The following is a 20,322-nucleotide window of genomic DNA, read 5'->3' as shown; positions in this document are numbered from 1 at the left end:
TGATGTTCCGCATCTCGTCGTGATTCAACCAGGGGCATGTGTTCCCGATTGGTCTTGCTACAAGTACAGGAACTGCGGTATTGGCCGAAATCCATGCTGACTCTGGTCCAAGTCTACCCACGCGATTCTGGTGTTATATCGGTGTCATCAACTGAGGTGAAGACACATTCCCCCGTGAACAACTAGTAGCTTTTATGGTGCAATGGCCGAACCTCACGCAGCCCGAGCGAGGTATTTGCAGCAAGCGGCGCGCATGATCTTCCTCGCCGCACCAACTACATCACGGCAGCTCTTGCGCGAAGGTGTAGAACTCGATCACGCAGCCTCATCGCATGGTGCCCATAGGTCAGGGGATACATGTATGACATGTGGAAATCTGATGCTACCAGAATGGACAATATCTACAAGGATCGCAACCAGGAAGATCAAGACCAACAGGAAGACCAGCAGGAAGAGTCATTCGCAGAAGACAACCTCCCGGAAAATGGTACGATCTAGGCGATGCTCGCTGTGCTACCACATCACTAGAGATATCGCCACACTGAAATCCACTCACATGGAGGAGAGTCAGCAATCTCTCGACGTACCTGTCGAGCGCTCTGGAGCGGTGGATTCTGAATCAACTGATCCGGTTCTGGAAAAACCCATCAAGTCGTCCAGCAAGAAAAGGGCAAAAGCACGAAAAGGCCGGGAAGGGCTACAGGCGCTTCTTAATAAAAGCATGCAGTCCAAAAGCACACCTAGCCTCAACTTGATGGACCTGATGAAAAAATGATGGACGGGTACCGAGTATATGTACGAGGTACAAGAGCCGCACAAGCACAACCAAAGCTTGCCACGAGGCTGAGTGGCTGGGCAAGGCTCCGAGCTTCGGAGGCGAAAAGCCTACGGGCCTTGCATTAGTGCCCCTCGTTTTCCTTGGCAGACGTCGATCGTTCTGGGTCCCTCGAAAAGATTCTGAAGTCTTTTTCCCCTCGCTTTAAGACGACGGCGGACTGCGAGAAAAAGAACAACCTTTGCGAAGTTAGAGATTGTGACACTCACCTGTACTTGCACACATACCGAAACACACATTCCATCAACAACATGGCAGATTCCGAAACACCCACAGTCGTTCATGCCGACCCCAATGAGACCGGTGTCTACGAGATCGAGAGTCTATGCATGAATTGTCGCGATGAGGTACGCATACAAATATGATAGTTCAGAAAAGCAGGCTAACTCCCTCAGGGCATAACAAGGATCCTTCCTATTAAAATCCCGTATTTCAAAGAGATCCTTCTCGAGTCTTTCTCCTGCGATCACTGCGGCTGGAAGAACAACACCGTCAAAAGCGCCGGACAAATCCAAGAGAAGGGAGCAAAGTTTATTTTCAGGTTAGACAACATGGCCGACTTTCAGAGACAGATTGTTCGCGGCGATACGGGCGTTTTCCGCATTGAAGACCTAGGTCTCGAGACGCCGCCTGCTCCAGGCCAATTCACGAACCTCGAAGGCATGATCACGAAGATCAAAACGGATTTGGAGAGTGATCAACCTGCTAGGAAGGAGGTGAATCCTGCGCTCTACAACTCCTTAGAAACAGTCATTCAAAAGCTGGGCAGTATGCTACAAGGCAACAGTTTCCCGTTCACCGTTTCGGTCGACGATATATCGGGAAACTCGTTTATCGAACCTTCTCCAGACGACAAGGGCTCGAAATATTCTCGGACTGACTATCTCCGAAGCCACGAACAGAACGTGCAGCTGGGTCTAGTGGTGGATGATGAGGAAACACAAGACAACGGTGGGATGGAAGGCGTCGATATTGTTGACAATGAAGTTTACGAACTACACGCCGAGTGCCCTGCTTGTGGAAAGCCCTGCACGGTCAACATGAAAAAGACCAACATTCCGCATTTCAAGGAGGTCATCATCATGGCGACGGTCTGTGAACACTGTGGCTTCAGGACCAGTGATGTCAAAACCGGCGGTGCAATACCAGATAAAGGAAAACGCATCACGCTGGACGTCAAGACGATCGAGGACATGTCCAGGGATATCTTAAAATCAGAGTCCTGCGCTCTAAAAAGTCAGGACCTCGGGTTGGAAGTCCAACCCGGCACGCTTGGAGGCCGTTTCACTACTGTCGAGGGACTTCTCACCCAAGTGCGTGATCAGCTTCATAGTCAGATTTTTGACGTTGGAGATGCAGACCTTGCGGGAGGAGATTCAATGACAACAGACACGCGGTCGAGGTGGGACAACTTTTTCGCCAAACTCGACGCCGCGATCGCAGCCAAATTCCCCTTTTCCATTACCCTTGAGGATCCTCTGGCAAACTCATTTGTGCAATTGAATGCGGATCCCGGCAAAGATCCACAGGTCAAGGTCGAGGAGTACGAGCGAACGGACGAGGAAATGGAGGAGCTAGGCCTGAAAGATATGAAAACCGAGGGATATGAGAAGGAAGGCCAACAACCATGAGCAGCGGCTACACTCGTCTTCCGGCAGCTAACATCATCCCCTTGACAACAGGGAGTCTGAACAATGCGATTTTGACGTTTCGACTTTGTCAGCTCTGGACTCTGGCTTGCTAGTCCAAGGACATGACTCGGCAGCGGAGATCCGTCATGGGAGGAAACGAATCAATCAATTGACGATGCCGGTGATGGCTATGCACAGAGATCCGATGCGTTCAGATGAGTACGGGGTGTTTCGCTGCCAACCCAGACAGTCCAATCTGACACGGCTCGATACGACATTCCGAGGATTCGTACGTCAGATGTAAAGGTAAGACCGGCATTCAACCAGCTACAGGCAGGATCTAGATGTCTTGGATAGCGACAGTGTTCCATTTGTGATGGTTCTTGCCGATCTCAGAAGATTACTACCACGAAGATGTCTGCAACGATTTCGCACTATTTGTCATGGTGTCTCGGCCTCTCAGATCTGAGGCAGGGAAATGCAGCCAAGAACCTTGTATCTTGACACTCAGTCTGGCGACGGGGTTAATGCAACGTCGCTGTCCTATCTTTCAGGAGGCGGCACTCTCAAGTCAGCTGCTTACCAATGAGGGCTTCGTTTTCCCTATTGCAGCCGTGCCGTCTCTCCTGTTGCACAAGCTGTGGCATGGCCTTCGCTATCATTCTACACGAGTGGCGCACCCTAATGTGGCATGTCTGACCAATGAGCTCTGCCCTGTAACCAGCTGCTCGGGGTTGCTTTAAGAAATGCAATTGCGTCCTATTTTTTCTATTTGAGCAACTACAAGAACCTCCTCTCTGCAAGGTCTGGTAGAAGTCTGCATCCTACCCAGCTGCACGATATCGGGAACAAAACTTATTGCTCGTGCCTTGTGCGAGATACTTCACCCGCGAATTGTGCCAGTGAAACCGTGGGCGATGACGCCCAATGTCGTTCTCAAGATCGACACTCAACAACTCCCTGCTGCTCCAGTTGAACTGTTCTGGATTGACCAGGCTGGGAGCAAGCATCGCCGGAAGCTGATCAACACCCATACGCAGAAAAGATCGCGTCGGCTCAAGCGCTTGAACCACGCCTCTTCCCACTTTGCGGAGCGGAATTCTGACATGATGGCAGAGTTGAGGTGCTGTACAAAGTACGATACTCTTGATGACAAGGCTCCCGCGGCATCGGGTGACTCGCAGTGTATTGCACTGACGAAGGAAGCGAGATCCCTCGAGAATGCTCTCAAGATCGAAGAGAATTCTACATTGTGCACCTCGCTCAGTCCTGCGCCATTCTCAAGCATCCTTCTTCTTGACCTTGACCCCTTTGACCGTCTATCAAGAACGTTGAACAATCATGCCGGGAATCTGCTCAATTTTGCACAAACTCTGGCTTTGAACACAGACACCATATCATCTCACTGGGGCAAGTCATGCGTAGCGGCTCTCGGCCTTTCATGGAGCTTTTCATATCCTGTAAAGCTTCTCAACCTTCTCGAGCGAGTAAGTGCTTACATCGATACGGTCCAGGGCATTGAAACCAGTCAGCGGACCATTTTCTGGCGTCAGGCCTCAATACAGCGTTTGGCGACACTCATATCTGATCCACATACGAGGCATGGCGAGGAGGTGTTATCTGGCATCATTGCTCTGCTGCATGGGTATCTGCACCGGTACCGAGGGGATGACAAGGGGTCAGTGATGATAGTTGGACCTCACTCGGCCGGTCTGAGGGACTTTGTTTCGAATGTTGGAGGCTGGGACAAGCTTACCCTCACCACGCAAGTCGAACAATATGTCAGGATGGCCATGATCATGACGAGCCTTCGACTTGCTTCATATCTCGACGACCACAGGGAAAGCAGTCGTGGCAGCGAGTCCCTCCTTGGTTGGCACGCCGAGATTGATCAGGTGGTCTCGCTGTTCACGCAGATGGAGGCCTGGGCTCTGCAGCACGACCCCGGATCCTCCCAGAAAGATCCCGAGCCCCTACTGGACGAACTTGCACGGCTTATCGCTGGGACTACTGGGATCTGCAACCATTGTCACAAGCTATTTGTCTTAGTGTGGCTCAGTTTGACGCGGTGGCATTCGAGAATAATTCCTGGACAGTACCAAGATACCCTCCAGACTCTCGAGCGTCAATTTCAGAGTCTGCCGCACCGAGCACTGCCTGATTTCTCGTGGGCGATTGTGTCCTCACGAGTAGGGAACGCAAAGAGCAATTGGCAAACCATCGAAATCCTGAAAGTTTTACATCGGGCAAGGTCTTCAACCCAAGACCAACTCTGTCGGTGGCTGTTTAACTTTGCTCATGGGACAGTCGAGGATGGATTCATGGGGATGCAGAGCTGTTTGAGTGAACTATTGGTGCGGGATCCTCTTTTCGGTCAGCCAGAGGGCAACGACACAGGTGGGCAGAGGGGCTCATAGTTCCTGTCCCTGATTTCCTAGGAGCCGCCCTTTTTGTGGTTGGGGTGTACTCGGTATGGTCTAACATCTTCTTGGTCGGGGATGGGCGAGGGTTCAGACACTGGCGAGACTCGACAGGGATTCCGCAGGTCGCTCTGGAAGAGATGTCGATGCCGCGGGAAGAAACAAGGGTGCAGAAGTATGATGGCCTAAATAATTCGCCATAATTAAGTGAGCGACTATGAGTCAGTGATCACTCCTTTCGGACAGGATAAAATGCGACTTGCCGGTTATGTAGTCTGTTCAAGTCTTCTTGAGTGGTTGCTGGTCACTGGGTGCGACACCAGCCTAGCGTGATGCAGAAAAGGTGCGTGAATTTCTCGGTTGGGAAATGACTTCATCAACACAGCTTTTCGGCTCGTATTTGCTGGTTTGTTCCTGTTCGTACTCGTAACCAGGCACATCCGTGTTGTGCGCTTATTCATGCATCTCGCTGAGCAGCCAGTCTCACCAGGTTGAAAGATTTTGTTGGTACTACTCGGTACTGTATCGCTTTCGCGCGCTCTCATCGACCCCGACATCACCACCATGCTCAGTCATTTCGGGACGGCAGCTCTTTCATCTTCCAGTCTTTAGTCCCCCAGTGAACGCAAGGCTTTCGGATCCCTTGGAATATGTCCGATGGCAGTGTTCACAAGGTCCAGAGCTCCAGAAGGGCACATCCGACCTTTCATTTTTTTGCCGGCCTGACCTCTGGCGTATCAAGCGCCGTCCTACTGCAACCAGCCGACCTGCTAAAGACCAGAGTCCAGCAATCACACTCCTCGTCCCTCCTCACCGTCTTGCGATCGATCCTCTCTGGTCCTCATCCTGTAGCCGGTTTGTGGCGAGGGACCGTCCCTTCTGCGCTACGGACAGGCTTCGGATCTGCCTTGTATTTCACCTCGCTCAGCTCTTTGCGTCAAATACTTGCCAACAACACTGTGAGGGGAACCGGAGATGGAGCATCCCTACAGAGAAAGAGCAGCTCAGTACTGCCAAAGCTTTCGAATATACAAAATCTCATAACGGGCGCAACCGCGAGAGTGTTTGCGGGACTCATTATCATGCCGGTGACTGTGATTAAGGTGCGCTACGAATCAGACCTGTATGCATACAAGTCTGTGGCTTCTGCGACAAGATCGATTTTTGCGCAGGAAGGCCTGAAGGGATTCTTCTCTGGCTTTGGCGCCACAGCCATCCGGGACGCGCCGTATGCAGGCTTATACGTGCTCTTCTATGAAGCAAGCAAAACACATCTGAACAAAGTCTTCCCGCTCCATACCGCGGCGACGAGTCACGACCATACACGTCCTTCAGCATCGACTGCGGCATCGATCAACGCTACAAGCGGCGTCATCGCGGCAGGGCTAGCGACGAGCATCACCAATCCTTTCGATGCTGTGAAGACGAGGTTGCAGCTGATGCCACACAAGTATGGGAATACGTGGAAAGCGGCACGGTTGATGCTCAAAGAGGATGGAATAAAAAGTTTTTTTGATGGACTCGCATTGAGGATGGGCAGGAAGGCAATGAGCTCCGCGCTGGCATGGACCGTGTATGAGGAGCTTATAGGACGAGCAGAGCGCTTTGTCGCGAGGCATGATGAGGAGAGGGCGGCAGTGTGAGGCGCACGACGTTGAAGCCGCTCACTTGACATGCTCATCAGCCATCCCACCGGGCCAACTTCAACCACACCACGATGGCATCACCTTTGGATCACCGTTGTGCTTCTGGAGGTCGACGTCAAACCAACTTTCTGTTGCTACAATGCCGCCACTCCAATTCGCTTTGTGGCAAATGGCGCAGCTCTGCATGTGAGATTGTCGCAGTCACTCACCACTCACCAACATGTGCTATAATGTACCATACTCGAGGGCGAATAGCCAAGATAGTGTATATATCTATACTTGTATATATCTCCGGCCACAAGGCAGAGAAACCTGATCATCTCCTCCCAGCTCGAGATTCCAATGTTTTCCCGCTTCTTGCTCTCTGGGATTGTCTCCTGCTAGTAGTGTTTGTCTAGACCACGGGCTGGTGCGGGAGGAAATAGATCCCTAATGTTGGAGGTGGAGAAAAGTGGATTTGACACCAACTGGCACTTCCGCAGAGTCGCCGATCGCTAAGCTCTCGTGGCTCCTCCACCGCTTCCCCCACCGTCTACGAGGCCTCGTATTATTATTGTTCCACTCTTGACGCATAGAGGTGATAGCTCAACAGGCACGGACTATCTTTCTACCATATGACACACAACTTGACCTTACTGTCGACGATTTCTCCTCAATACTTGGCCTGTAACCATTTGTTGAGCAACACGCTTCCTCTGGAAACCTTTTAGTCTCATGCTGCTCTTATTATGAGAGCGCTCTGGCCCTTTCCATGCTCGCTCAGGTGGCCCGACCATCCAGACATGCTGTAGCACGACTATTCGATAGCCGCTGCTTTCTTCTGCTTGTGCGGGCTCCTCCATCTCGACAGCAAACGGTAGTATGTCGACTCAAGGGTGTCTGCGTACGAGGCATTGGCACCTCGGCCTCCCACCTGCGCCGTTATCTCATATCTGAAGGCCGTGCAACCACACCCGCAGCGGGCAAGACCTCAGCGGACTCGAATTCGTCCACCACATCCCCTCCGAGGCCGTCCTATCCCTTCTATTTCGAAACTGGCTATTCCATCTTTGCCAAACGACCATCCCGCCCGTTTCCGCCTCCGTTCGTCTTCCTCCCTTCCGGCTCCTTCTCCGACCCTCTCACAACGCACAATCCCTCCTCCGTTGCGCGTGGCGCCCGCCGTCCCACCGTGAATGGAGAACCTGTTCGTGGCATAACAAACGGCGATGACGCGATTATTATATCGGCGGATCGGACCTTCGTTGCCGTCAATGATGGCGTGGGAGCATGGGCTCAGAAAGAGAGGGGCCACGCAGCCCTTTGGAGTCGACTGATTGCACATTTCTGGGATGTCGAAGTTGAGAAGTCTCTCGCAGGACCCGACGGGAAGAACTCGGTGGATTTGGGAGATATCGACCCCGTGCAGAATCTCCAGGATGCGTACGATGCGACCAAGAAAGCCACCAAGGGGACATTGAACAAGGATCGTGATAATGAAGTCTATTCGGAGGGTGAAGAGGGCGATCGCAAGCGAGGAGATGATGAAGATCCATCTGCTCCCTCGACTTCGCAAGAAAGCAAGGATTCCAAGGATTCCACCAAAAATGACATTCTCGGGACGACGACGGCCTCTTCGGCCCTTCTCTACTACAAACCACCTTCTGGATCACAGTCCGAACCCACGCCAGTAATCTTCGCCACGACGCTGGGTGATTGCAAAATCCTCCTTATACGACCCTCTCCGACTTCATCGCCGTCCGAGAAAGAAAGCAAGGATGACAAATCCGATCGCATCCTCTACCGGTCCAAGGAACAATGGCACTGGTTCGACTGTCCCCGCCAGTTGGGCACCAACTCGCCGGATACGCCCCTCAAGAATGCCGTCTGTGACTTGGTCGATAATGTCCGCATCGGTGATGTGGTTGCCGTTCTGAGTGACGGTGTGACCGACAACCTGTGGGAACATGAGATCTGCGATAATATCTGCGAGAGCATCTCTCGCTGGAACGGTTGGGAGGACCAGTCGCAGACAGCCACCCACAAGGAGGAGCAAGAGCTCGAGGAGGCCAAAAAGGATGGCGTGATCTATGTGGCGCGACGGCTGATGAACGCCGCCAGGGAGATTGCCATGGATCCCAACGCCGAGTCGCCTTACATGGAGAGGGCGTTTGATGAGGGTATTGCGGCTGAAGGGGGCAAGTTGGACGATATCTCGGTTATCATTGGAGTCGTGAGGAAGACGGAGTCATGACACGAATTCTGATACCTTGTTCCAGTTGGAATATGCCAGCTGGTGGCATACAATTGTACAGAGGATCAAAACACTCGGCCATCCAAGGTCGGAGGGGCGGTCGCTTTGGTGAATACTTTGTTTTGTAATCGTGAGCGATCTGGCGCATGCTTTACACGGGAGGACGACCAGGCAACAGTACAGTCCAGTGGCGAAGATAGGGGAGTTTTGGGGAGGGGGAACACAGAAGAGCGAAATGCAAAAGCGATGCTATCACACAATCCCGTGGACCCGGCGTGAGGAAAGGAGAATCGACAATATATCTGCAACCATGCATTCTGCGGGTATTACGGGTCGGTTGTCCTCCTGTCTGTCCAGGTTCCTCAAGTTCCTCCTATTTCTTCACATTTCTGCCTCTCTGCCTCTGTTGACCCCCTGTCTCCCACCCATCTCGACGGCCAACACCACACCCAACCCAGCCAGCGACGAAGTGGCGTATCCTGCTATACACTCTGTATGTATATCTGGAGCAGTCGCGCGGACCCGAGAAATCCCCACTCCCATCGGGTTGTCGCAGTTGACCACTTCTCTAAAGGAGAAACCCGGACCGCAGGAGGGATTGAGAGTGGCGGTAGGTCTCTTGCTTGCTCGATGGGCTCGCTTCTTTGTATAAGAAGGGGACAGGACTTCGACTTCGGGTGTGTGGGTGTGTGGACGGTGGAGAGCTAGCAGGCAGGGTGCACATTCTGCAAGTCCTGTCAGTCCCGAAGGCGGGTTCAGGCGTGTCACAGCGCTGGTCACCCACTTCTGTCGTCAGCGCAGTGGTTCCTGCCTGGCTGGCTGGCTGGCTCATTCTGCTAATGCTGAGCCCTCCTTCTGCTGGGAACCGAGTCACTGAGTCTGAAGTTCAAGCAGGCATTAAGAGATGGTGAACACCTCCTAGAACCCGAATGAGCCCTCCGAGCATTCGACCAGTCTCTCGTTTCGGGTCGGCTTATTCCGCACTTATCGAGTCGGGTACATGTGTTGGAAACTCTGTGGCTCGCCTGCGATGGAGACGAACGAGCTTAAACAGACGACTTTTCCTACATCACCGCGCAACAAAATGGGTCGACCTCATGGTGGTCTTTCCTTTTATGCCGAGGAGCATCTGACCGTGGCTGCGGATGCCTTCGCCTCTTTTCCTGGCCGTCAACCCTGGGACGCCCATGGGCTTGCCTGTTGGCGCGGTCTCGGTCCTATACCACCAAGGCTGAATTAGCATCTTCTGTACCAGCACCACATACACACGCCGTGCCTGTACATGTATGCTATGGCCTCCCGCCGCTGCCTGCGACACTCACCTGAGCTATACACTTGGGGCAAGGATCCGAGCCAGGCTCATACGCCATCGATTCTTCTTCTTTCTTGTGGATAGAACAGGCATCGTGTGTATCTCTGTGCAGGCGACAATGGCTGTTGTGGTACTTATACTTATAGGACGTGTGCTGTTTGTCCTCATTGTCAATGTACCGACAGCCTGAGTGTACAAAAGGCGTCATTACCACCACACAATCTCGCGCTATCATTCCAGGGTCAAGTTAGACTTCAGTCTTCTACCCAGTCTTGTCTTGTGTCACTTACTCATGGTGGTAGGATAGATCAGATGGATAGTGCTCGTTGCTGTCACTTCTCTGGTATTTTGTTCGACTGAACTGGACTGTTCAACGGCTCAGAATCTACACCACGTCGAGTTCTTTGCGAGCCTTGGGCTTCCTCTAAATACCCCAGAACAAAAGGGCTTTTGGGGAAGGGGGCTGAGCGGGGCTGAGCATCGCCAGGACTCGTTATATCATTGTGCATCAACTAGCTCTTCTCAGCTGGTCACAGTGTTTGCCTTGTCACGCAAGGCAGAAAACTCGCTACGAGACTGTGGCACCTGTCAACGGAAGCTGCATATGCTCAGGCCCTCCGTCCGAACTTCTCGAGGGTTAGCACAGAATTTTGCCAAATGCTTCGTCTCGAGCCTGAACCCAAGGCGCTTGCTACTGCGACTGTGCACCATTTTCAATTGAGATTCCTTTGCTATGGACTTCCTTCTGGTAGACAGCGAGTTCTTCTCACAACCGTTGCCAGCAGAAAACGCACCTGCACAGCGGTTTCCCCGCTTCCTAGGAACGCACAGCAGGGTCGTTGATTTCCTCTGCAGACTCAACGGCGGACAGTATCTTGTGACATACAACGAAAACCAGATCAGCACATCGCGGGACCTACAGAACTCGGTCAACCAGGGCTTGTTTTCACCAGGTGTGCCAGGCCACCCAAACACGCCCGTCGGCGGAGAAGAGCCACTGGATCGTGTCTAGTAAGCCAAGGCAAGAGTCCCTGTGTATCAAGAACGGGCCTGAGCAGGATTTCTCTGTCGAACACTGACGAGGGCCGACAGCTACGAGAACAACTGGCCCTATGCCCGCAGTTTCTTGTGCCGGAGGTTTGTCAAAGGCCTGGTCGACAATCTCCAGAACCCACCGGCTGTAGGCGATCGAGAGGATGCGTCACTGGTCCGATTTCAGCAATTCCTCTTCGAGGGCGATAAACGAAACGATTTGGAGTTCTACTATTCCGGGATCGGCCCTACTTCAAACCTATCGATGCTTGCTGGGAGACGTGGGTCCAAATCATCCTGGCCTGTTTGGCCCTGACGACGAGTGCCCAGGTTTGATTGAACGCTGACCTTCATGCTGGTAGACCGTCTTCTAGTACACTTTGGCTTTGACTGGATTTCTCTGCACAGAAGGCCTGGCATTGCCGCGCTGGACACCAAATTCAAAGAGCTTTACACGCTCAAGGTAGTACGGCTCGGCCTGGAAGCGAGGAATAGGGACTAAAGTGAGCTGCCAGGCCGAGAAGAAGTTCATCGTCCGTCGCAGAACGTGCGTCGCCACCATCCTCAGCATGAGGTCAACAGATAAATTCAGGAATGTTGACCTGTGCCCGGCGAGCTGGGCCTCTGTGGTCGACTTGTGGCACCGACGCACACTGATACTCTTCAACGAGCTCCATTCGGAGGCAGATGGTCTGGGCTTCAAGGACTGGCTCGCGGACCCAGGACTTTGGACTGTCATCGACCAGCAGAACGCGAGTCGTGACACAGAGGCCACAGCAGTGGTATTCATCTACAGGCTGGTGTGCCGCATATGGGAGCGCGTCCTTATGGGGTGGAGGACAGTGCTTGACCAGAGCTCAGAACATATCAAGGTTTCAGTATGATCAACAACGGTTGTTTTGTGGCCACCTCTGACCGATAGTTCCAGGAGACTCGCGCTCTGGACGACGATCTCGACGTTGCTGATCTCGAAGAGCTCGCCCGACAGACATGGCGTGACTCGCAGGACTGGTCGACCATGAGCCAGCTCTTGCTTGCACAAAGGAAGACGATCGCGCACGCTCTGGGGTACCTGGAAGCTGTGTCTCGCAGTGCAAACCTATTTCCACCTCCAGCCACTCCGACGTTGCCCTCGAACGAGATCGTGCGCCTGGAGAGGATCATCAGCGAATTCAACGAGATGGAGCAGATTGTGTCCCAAGAGTTTCCCAATCGCGGGAGGAACATCTCTGACTTTGTATGGATCTTCCGGCACTGCGTCACACAAGTAACGAGCAATAGAACTGGCCACTGACAACGAGAACAGGTGTACAACATCATTGGCGCCCGGAATGCCCAAGCCGCCGAAAACTATTCCAAGGAAATGGGCAACATTACATGGATCACGTTTATTTTCTTCCCGCTCATCACTGTGTCGGTGAGTTGTCCTACACTATCGCCATCATCACCGGATCCCAGATTTCGAAGCATCCGGTTTTATTTGGAGAGCCTTGCTGAGACTCGAGCCGTCTATCATACAGGGTCTTTTCGGAATGAACGTCGACGTCCTGGCCGACAACCCTTCGATCAAATGGTACTTTGTCGTGGCGGTGCCCTTGACGCTGTTGGTTGTGGGAATGGTTCTGTTTATCCGGCGGCGTCGGAGGCGGTATTATAATTGATGGTGATGAGAAGGAGAGAATATCAGAGACGACAGGAACAATGCTCGGGTGGAGACGGAATAGCAGTTGTAATGGGAGTAGGGTAAAAAAACCCTTCAGGTCTGCTAGGGTTGATATCTATATACGTACCTAGTACATTCTAGGTAGGTATGGAGGTAGGTAGTTAGTCATGTATCTACCCAGTAGTAGATACATACCTAGATATCAATCCCTGCGTGAATTGTGGATCGGCTGAATGACTGATGACCTGATATAGTGATGTAGTGGTATACTTGGCTGCGCCGCGCTCTAACTTTTTCCCCTTCTTTATGAACCGTGAATAAATCCTCAACCCCAACTCCTCTGGATGTGGCTGCTTGCACCTGCTGCGCCCTTATGAGTCGGAGATGTCGATCCTAAACTACCCGGAACTCCCATTCCAGGTGGACATTGCTCAAGTCAACAGTACTGGTCTAGAGATGTACGCGTGTTTCAGGTTGACTCATGTTGTATCGAATTGCATTGTGTGGTATCAAGAGCAAAAGAAATCTGGTATCGGGCTCTAGACGTGGTTCTTGCCGGTCAAAGCCGCCTCCGCACGAGTTACGCCCCAAGGATGCCCGAGAAATGACATCAATTCATTCCGTTGTGCTGAACCAGGTCGATGCGGTAAATCTTTCCATCAAGGAGGGACCTCGTTCTGTCGATCAGCCGCTGAACTTGAACCTCGCCGCTTCCAACCTGCCCAACCCTTCACGCGGCGCCACGTTCCGTCGTCGATACGAATTTGTAAAGTCTTGAAGTAGCACCCGCACTTTGTGCGGCTGATTCTGCTGCAGCTTGTCGCCAATGCCTTTCATCAACTTGTTAGCTTCGGCTGGCTTTAGTGTGCCTGCAGGCAGGGCCACCAAAGTTCCTTGAACCCATTCAGCCGCCGCTTGAGGTACCAATTTGAACAGCGACAGGAGAATACTAGAGGCATCGGCATAGCAGTCCTCGGGAAAGCTGAACATCATGCCAGTCAAGACTCGGTGCACAATTTCCTGGCCCCTCGAGCTCAGCACTTGCCTCACCGCTGCCTGAACCTCTGGTGGATTTCCAAGTGGTTCACCATTGGGCCCTTCGAAATTGGATATTGGCGGTTGCTCAAACCCAAAGTCCAGAAAGTCTCTCAAGAAGTGCAGAGTAGCTTGGAGTGGCTCGACTAACTGCAGCGTCAGCGCCGTTAACGAGGCATTGACCATGGGCAGAGCAAGGTTCGAAGTAAGGGTTTTCCGAGGGTAGAACCGAAGAGCATCAGAAGCTAGGCGGAAAAAGTCCTCGATAACATCCGGGAGCTCGGTCGGTTGTAGTTCGGCTAGGATCCTTAAAAAGACTGTGGCCTGTTGCTCAAAGAATTGATACACGTTGTCACTCGTGGCCTCGTCAACGAACTCTGAACCGTACGAAAACTCCCGAATGACGGCGTCTGTCGCCCACAGGAAACAGCCTTGTCGTGACGCCTCAAAGCCCTCAGCAATCCCCGTCGCAAGTGTGGGCAGAAGCGGGGCTGTGGCAGTCCTGTAGGTTATCACCATGGTCCTCCAACACTTGCACACTCTTTCCAGGATCGGCATGGATCGCGTGAAGTGCTTTGCGATCTGTGAAAGAGCCGGCAGCACCTCCTGGCAATATTTGACGGCCGGGTTCTCTTCAGATGGCGAAACATAGGGCTGTACGAAATCGAAGAAGACTGTCACAAGCCCCAGGTAGTCAGCAACCGTTTTCTCGGTATTTTCATCCGTGGCTTGTGCAGCGAGGGCAACCACCCGTCTCATGACAGGATCACAGAACAGCTTCATCGTCTCATAGATCTTGCTAAGTGGTTGCGCCGCCACGACCGCCGCAACTCCTTCGGTTACCTCTTCCTGGCTTGTAGGTTTGAGCTTGTCGATGACGCTTTCGTAGAAGTTGTGGAGTTGTGGGACGTGATCCCCCAGCAAGCTGTGGCAGTCGGTCCCCAAGAATTTGAAGGCCAGCGCTGCTGCCTGTACCACTTCCTGAGAGCTGTGATTGAATCCAGAAATAACGTAATTCAGCTGTGCCTCGAGAGTTTCTGGATGTTGAGCGGTCCATTCGGTATAGCGAGCCAGCGCCATGATGGCTTGAAACTTTAACTTCTCATGATCTGGCACTGTCGTAAGCAGCGGGATAACTTGCGGGAGGACCGTGTCTTCCTCGGGGCTGACCATCCGGCCCATTGCCCTGAGGCTGAAAAGTGGCGCTTCAAGCTCTTGCCAATGTGGTACGGTCGTGCCTGAGACCTGCGCAGCGTATTTTTGGCCCCAACTTTGTATCAGAGCGAAGGCTTTCGTTAGACACTCCGTGACTCCGACAACTTCGCAGCAGTCCTTGAGGACGTCGCCTATGCTATGTCGGAAACTGCGGAATTTGTCCTCTGCTTCTCGATCTCCGTCGAAAAGATCCTTCTCATTACCATTCTCTGGTGTGGGGAACTCGAGGTGTCTGATCATGACATCCACCAATTTCGAATAGAGGTCCGCGAGAGGAGCTCGAGCGGGTCTGTATTTTTCGAGAGTGAGTAACAGCTTGAGTTCATACCAAAAAATGAACGTGACCGAAATAGCTTCTCGATCTTTGTCGAGTACGCAACATTCAAGAATGCATTCGACCAGCTCGCGGAACTCGGCCGGCATGCGTGCAATGAGAACAACCCAAGCTTCACCAGCCTCTGCGAACAGTCTCGTAATGCCCTTCATGAGATCGTTGTCTTCCGTGGAAGCAGCTTCTGCGATCATAGGCCTCAGCTTGATGATTCGGGGATAGAGGATGCGAATAACACTTTGTGACTCGTCGACGTCTCGGGTATCTCTGAACATGGTGCAAAGGCAATCCACAGCTGCTTCGAAGGAATCGCTGTCCTGCAGGGCGTCGATAATTTCGTTCAATAGGGGCGAGTTCACAACATCGATCGTGGGGATTTCTCGAAGCCACGATGCGATACACGAATACAAATGAGGATTGTGAGCAGCTTGGGCTAAAAGAAAGAAAAATGTCAGCAGTTCCAATTGGACAAGGGAGATTCCTTACTTGATGACTGGGCGTAGGAGACCAAAAGATTCAAGACCTGAGCGGAGTTGTCCTCTAGGAGTTCCTTGGTCCGAACGGCAAGTTCCTCTTCCTATATTGCAAAATGCTGGATTAGACTACGATCGGATTCCAGAGTGGTGCTGCGGCAAGGTCGAGCATTAAATGCTGCGTGGTCGAACATACTGAAAGGTTGATCTTGCGGCCTTCTGTGACTTCTTCTGGTAGGATGCGCAGGAAATCGAGCAGACAGTCTCCGCCGTCCCTACTGCTGCCAACAGCCGAACCCACTGTTCTCAAGACATCTTTCCACGTTGTCAACTGAATTGCCAGGATTGCCAGACACACGCATAACTGCGTCCGAACAGGCCGAGGGCCCGAGATATAGAGTTGAAGCAGAGAAAGGAGTGAGTCTCGGAGAGGAGTGAGGGCGTCTGCTGGCAGCTGATGGAGGTCGTATGTAATCTGGAAGAGTCAACGCTGAACTTGCTCAAGTGACCGACAGTGCAGACCTTTCCCTTTAACGTCGTCGCAGCAAACAGCCTGGCTTCTGCCGGAGCGGACGAGTCTTGTAATATTGCATGAGTGGTGTTCCATGCTTCCAGCTATTCCCACATGAGCACGAGTATTTGTGGTGTGGAGGGTCGCCACAGACCGATTTTTGAAACTTTTCAAGGAATTCATGGGCTCCGGTTTTCTCTTCTTTGCCGGCATTGCTCTGCATCGTTGCCAGAGCCGAAAGGACCGGCGCATAGCCGCTGGTAGGGTTTGCCTTATCGGCCATGGTGGTCGAGCTTGATGAGTGCGATGAGAATGAGGGGCACACAGGCGTTTAGGCCGAGCAGTGAAGCGGTCAGTGCGGTCGTTGTCATCCGGTGACAAGGTGAACAAAGAATGGATTTGGAGGGGATAGGATCGGGTAGACAGACGCCGTAGCAAAGAATTGCAGGAGGAGAGAGTGGTTGTAAATTCGCAGAGATCAGATGTTTAGGGAATGACCTCAGTTTCTCAGTTTCTGATTTATTAGGTTGCGAGCCTTGCCTCCCACTTCAGCCTTCCTCCGCATTTTCGATTTTCTGTCACTGCGCCGAAACTTCTTTTTCAAGATCACGACAGCCCGTCCCCCAACACACTTGACAATTGCACGTCTTGAGGCCGAGAGTGTCAGATCTGTGCGAGCGACCCCTCGATTCGAACAAATCCAGCGCAGGATACAGCCTCCAGGCGCAAACTGTGCCCACAATGACTGGACGCGGCGGCGGTGGTGGCCGCAAAACTCTTCTTGCACCTATCCATTTTATTTTCAGCCTGTTGCAGAAGCGCTCGACAGTCTCCATCTGGCTCTACGAGAATTTGCGCACGCGTATTGAGGGCAAAATCAGGGTGCGCGCCTATACTGGACTCGAGGGATCTTGCGACTGACCGCTGAGCAGGGCTTCGACGAATTCATGAATCTAGTAATTGATGACGCGGTCGAGGTGCAGCTGGCTACAAGAGATACCCCACAGAAGAGAAGGCAGCTTGGTATGACAAAACTGGAGCTTTACGTGCAAGAATTGCTGCTGATAACTCTCAGGACAAATTCTATTAAAGGGCGATAATGTCTCATTGATCCAGTCTTTGGACTAGAGTGGACGAACCATTGTTTTACTGCGATCTTCAGCACCAAGCGCCATATCTATCAGGCATCAGCTCGGACGGAGATCAAGTCGTGCTCGAGGAATGATGGCGGTAGTGCATCACTCGGCATCAGCAACCACTATTTGATCGACCGTCCAGTCATGTTCGTCCGCAGGAATCGTCTCGTCGGGCGGCAGAATCTGTTCGCGAAGGGCAATCCCGACTACAAGACAGAGGGGTTTAGTCGCAAAGCAGCTGGCAAGAGTTCGGGGGTCGGCCACTCACCCAGGAGCGGCATTGGTCGTCCACTTTGACTTCCGCTGAGAGTGTCTTTATATTTGGAAAGATAGCGGTCATAGAAGCCTTTTCCGTGACCAAGGCGACGGTGAGACTGATCGAAAGCTATGGCAGGCATGAATATTAGATCCAGACTTGGAGGATCTTGTTGGTAGCCCGAATTGTGGTTCGAGATCCCAATTCCACCAAGAGCGTTCCTCCTCCTCTCGACCGAATCTTTTGACAGCGACGGGATGCCCCAAGCATCAGGGCATAACGAGTGAAAATCGTCCTTGTCCTGTAACTGCAGCATGTCCATTACCTTTGACTTTGGAGTTTCCCCTGCGTGTAGGTAAGGTACGAAGACCGCCTTCCCGTTGTCGAGGGCATGCAAGACAATGTCTTGAGTCGAAGCCTCTCTACCAGGCATTGACAGGAAGATGGCCACGGCCTTTGCATTTTGATAAGCTGGCAAACGCAGCACGTGCTCCGTGATGTTGGCCGCTTTCACCATCAGCTAAAGTTGGTATCCCCAGTATGAACACTCCCTACATTGCCTTTGGATTTGATTTGAGTCCAGGCTTTTTATATCCCCAGTGACTCTCTTTCGCAATGCTGCCTTTTGATCCTTCAAAGCCATTGTCGTCATGGTTCGTAGAGCTCGAAATGACGAGTACGGCATCATCGAGCAACGATCCCAAAGTACATGCGGCATACGTGCATCCTGGGTTTCTAGATCGATTTCGCCACCAAGCGCTTTGTCTCTAGGAGGGAGAGGTGATATGATGGCAAAGGCATCCCAAGCAGGGACCTCGTAAATTCTTTGTGGAGTGCAAGGGTGAAGAGCTGTCGCAGGTAAGAGAGAGACTATTTTTGAAACAACTTGGTTCTGACAAACCGCGTGCACCAGCCCCAAAACAAGCTCCAAGTCCGCATGCAAATCCGCTGCCCGAAAGACCCCTGCACATGCGCCTCAGCCTCCGCGTCAACATCTCCCAAAGCGAGCAGCCACGCCAGCCTCAAAGGGTGAGAATTCTAGATTCAAAGTCAGACAGATTGTATCAACAACCAACGACCGCAGACGTCCGTCATCTTTCTTTTTTCTTTTCCAACCCCTCTCCGTGGAACACAACGACCATCCCTTTCCCTTCCCGTCCCGCCTCGACATCCTCGACGCCCTCTCACAACCCCTAAAAACAATGCCACAATGATCCCCTCGATACAAACTGTCGTTACCCTTTCACTTGGCCTGGCGGGCCTTGTGAGAGCGCAGTTTGATCCCGCACTCGTGGGAACATGGACCACAAAGTCCAAAAAGGTCGTCACTGGTCCTGTAAGTGTTTACTCCCTTGCCAACATGGATGCCAATGCGTGTTTCACGGCTGTTTTTTGTTGGTTCAAATTACTGATCTGGCTCTCAGGGTTTCTATGATCCAGTCGCAGACAAATTAATCGAGCCCGAACTCGCGGGGATCTCCTACTCCTTTACGAGCGATGGATATTATGAAGAGGCGTACTATCGGGCAGTCTCAAATCGTATGCTGGGACCCCTGTGATCCATTACATGGAAGATCCTCCACCCTGAGGGGTTTTCCACTTGGTTTCTGGAAGATGGCAAGCAAGAAACAATACTGATAATCGCTTCTTTTTAGCTACGACTCCCCAATGCCCATCTTTGATAATGCAATGGCAGCACGGCACTTACTCTTTGCCGGGCAATGGCTCCATTGTCCTCACACCCTTCGGCGTCGATGGTCGCCAACTTACATCCGCCCACTGTTCCTACGACAATGCCATCTACATCCGCTACGAGCAGCCCGAATTCTTCCAGTCCTATCAAGTTCTCACCGATCCCTTCCACAACGTGCCCAGATTGAACCTGTACCAGTTCGACGGAGCTCCCTTGCAGCCCATGTATTTGATGTACAGCCCGCCACAGATGCTGCCGACGCAGACGCTGAATCCGACGAGTGCACCAAGTGCGACGGGAAAATCGAGGGTCAAGCGAACAGACGGGGGAGACGGGGAACAAGAGATCCTCCAGCCGCTGAACCGAGACTCGCATATCATCAAGCAACCACCCACCGATTTCTACAACGCCGATAGGTGGTGGTGGGCAGGAGTTGGGCTGACGGCGCTTGGGACAGTGATGTACATGCTACCCACGTCTGCGTAAGGATATTATTTTTGTCGAAGACAGGACAGTGCATAGAAAGAGTCCGTGTCAATTACAAGGTGTTTGAGGCCGACCTTTGAATGGTGTTCAATGTATGCTCCAAAAATTGAGGATTGTGATATACAAGGCAAGCATTCCGGACAGGCGCTGGAGGAGTTTTGTGTGTAATATTCCCCGTCGTGGGACAGGAAGCCATGGATAAAGTGATCACGAAAATGTAGTGAAATCCTTCTGTTGTGGTGGGGAGAAACAGCGTGGTTAGAATCAATGAATTGTAAACGTGATATCCTCGTCGCTACCTAGCAGCGAGAGGTCCACGTGTCAGACAGAACAATGGAACGAAAGTCCGTCGTAGCATTTCCTCCATCGCAATAAAAGGCACTGTCTGGGCCTGTCAAAGCAGAGGGTCGAAGT

At 52.3% G+C, this 20,322-nt stretch overlaps 9 protein-coding genes across 9 annotated transcripts; 7 read left to right on the top strand and 2 right to left on the bottom strand.

Moving 5' to 3' along the window:
• Positions 1-390: 390 nt before the first annotated feature.
• AYO20_05936 (hypothetical protein) lies at positions 391-775 on the top strand (the record flags this gene model as incomplete). Its single annotated transcript, XM_022644227.1, has 2 exons — positions 391-487; positions 531-775. The coding sequence occupies 2 exons, from the start codon at positions 391-393 to the stop codon at positions 773-775; spliced, it is 342 nt and encodes a 113-aa protein (XP_022499753.1).
• A 311-nt stretch (positions 776-1,086) lies between these two features.
• On the top strand, positions 1,087-2,466 carry AYO20_05935 (hypothetical protein; the record flags this gene model as incomplete). The annotated part of the gene is made up of 2 exons (XM_022644226.1): positions 1,087-1,182; positions 1,231-2,466. 2 exons carry the CDS (start codon positions 1,087-1,089, stop codon positions 2,464-2,466), a joined length of 1,332 nt encoding a protein of 443 aa, XP_022499752.1.
• Positions 2,467-3,383: 917 nt separating this feature from the next.
• On the top strand, positions 3,384-4,883 carry AYO20_05934 (hypothetical protein; the record flags this gene model as incomplete). Its single annotated transcript, XM_022644225.1, has 1 exon — positions 3,384-4,883. The coding sequence occupies one exon, from the start codon at positions 3,384-3,386 to the stop codon at positions 4,881-4,883; it is 1,500 nt and encodes a 499-aa protein (XP_022499751.1).
• Positions 4,884-5,536: 653 nt separating this feature from the next.
• Positions 5,537-6,529, top strand: AYO20_05933 (hypothetical protein; the record flags this gene model as incomplete). Its single annotated transcript, XM_022644224.1, has 1 exon — positions 5,537-6,529. One exon carries the CDS (start codon positions 5,537-5,539, stop codon positions 6,527-6,529), a length of 993 nt encoding a protein of 330 aa, XP_022499750.1.
• Positions 6,530-7,283: 754 nt separating this feature from the next.
• Positions 7,284-8,765, top strand: AYO20_05932 (hypothetical protein; the record flags this gene model as incomplete). Its single annotated transcript, XM_022644223.1, has 1 exon — positions 7,284-8,765. One exon carries the CDS (start codon positions 7,284-7,286, stop codon positions 8,763-8,765), a length of 1,482 nt encoding a protein of 493 aa, XP_022499749.1.
• A 2,045-nt stretch (positions 8,766-10,810) lies between these two features.
• On the top strand, positions 10,811-12,770 carry AYO20_05931 (hypothetical protein; the record flags this gene model as incomplete). The annotated part of the gene is made up of 7 exons (XM_022644222.1): positions 10,811-11,088; positions 11,170-11,390; positions 11,472-11,572; positions 11,625-11,987; positions 12,038-12,346; positions 12,416-12,526; positions 12,630-12,770. 7 exons carry the CDS (start codon positions 10,811-10,813, stop codon positions 12,768-12,770), a joined length of 1,524 nt encoding a protein of 507 aa, XP_022499748.1.
• A 686-nt stretch (positions 12,771-13,456) lies between these two features.
• Positions 13,457-16,620, bottom strand: AYO20_05930 (hypothetical protein; the record flags this gene model as incomplete). Its single annotated transcript, XM_022644221.1, has 5 exons — positions 13,457-15,786; positions 15,840-15,930; positions 16,023-16,280; positions 16,349-16,441; positions 16,492-16,620. The coding sequence occupies 5 exons, from the start codon at positions 16,618-16,620 to the stop codon at positions 13,457-13,459; spliced, it is 2,901 nt and encodes a 966-aa protein (XP_022499747.1).
• Positions 16,621-17,575: 955 nt separating this feature from the next.
• Positions 17,576-18,372, bottom strand: AYO20_05929 (hypothetical protein; the record flags this gene model as incomplete). Its single annotated transcript, XM_022644220.1, has 3 exons — positions 17,576-17,679; positions 17,742-18,236; positions 18,285-18,372. The coding sequence occupies 3 exons, from the start codon at positions 18,370-18,372 to the stop codon at positions 17,576-17,578; spliced, it is 687 nt and encodes a 228-aa protein (XP_022499746.1).
• Positions 18,373-18,939: 567 nt separating this feature from the next.
• AYO20_05928 (hypothetical protein) lies at positions 18,940-19,908 on the top strand (the record flags this gene model as incomplete). Its single annotated transcript, XM_022644219.1, has 3 exons — positions 18,940-19,065; positions 19,154-19,268; positions 19,385-19,908. 3 exons carry the CDS (start codon positions 18,940-18,942, stop codon positions 19,906-19,908), a joined length of 765 nt encoding a protein of 254 aa, XP_022499745.1.
• Between the last annotated feature and the right edge of the window lie 414 nt (positions 19,909-20,322).

The sequence above is a fragment of the Fonsecaea nubica genome, assembly GCF_001646965.1.
Source record: "Fonsecaea nubica strain CBS 269.64 chromosome Unknown Scaff36, whole genome shotgun sequence".
NCBI classification, from domain to species: Eukaryota; Fungi; Ascomycota; class Eurotiomycetes; order Chaetothyriales; family Herpotrichiellaceae; genus Fonsecaea; species Fonsecaea nubica.
The sequence above is the reverse complement of the archived record's forward strand: the minus strand, read 5'-3'. Positions and strand labels throughout refer to the sequence as shown.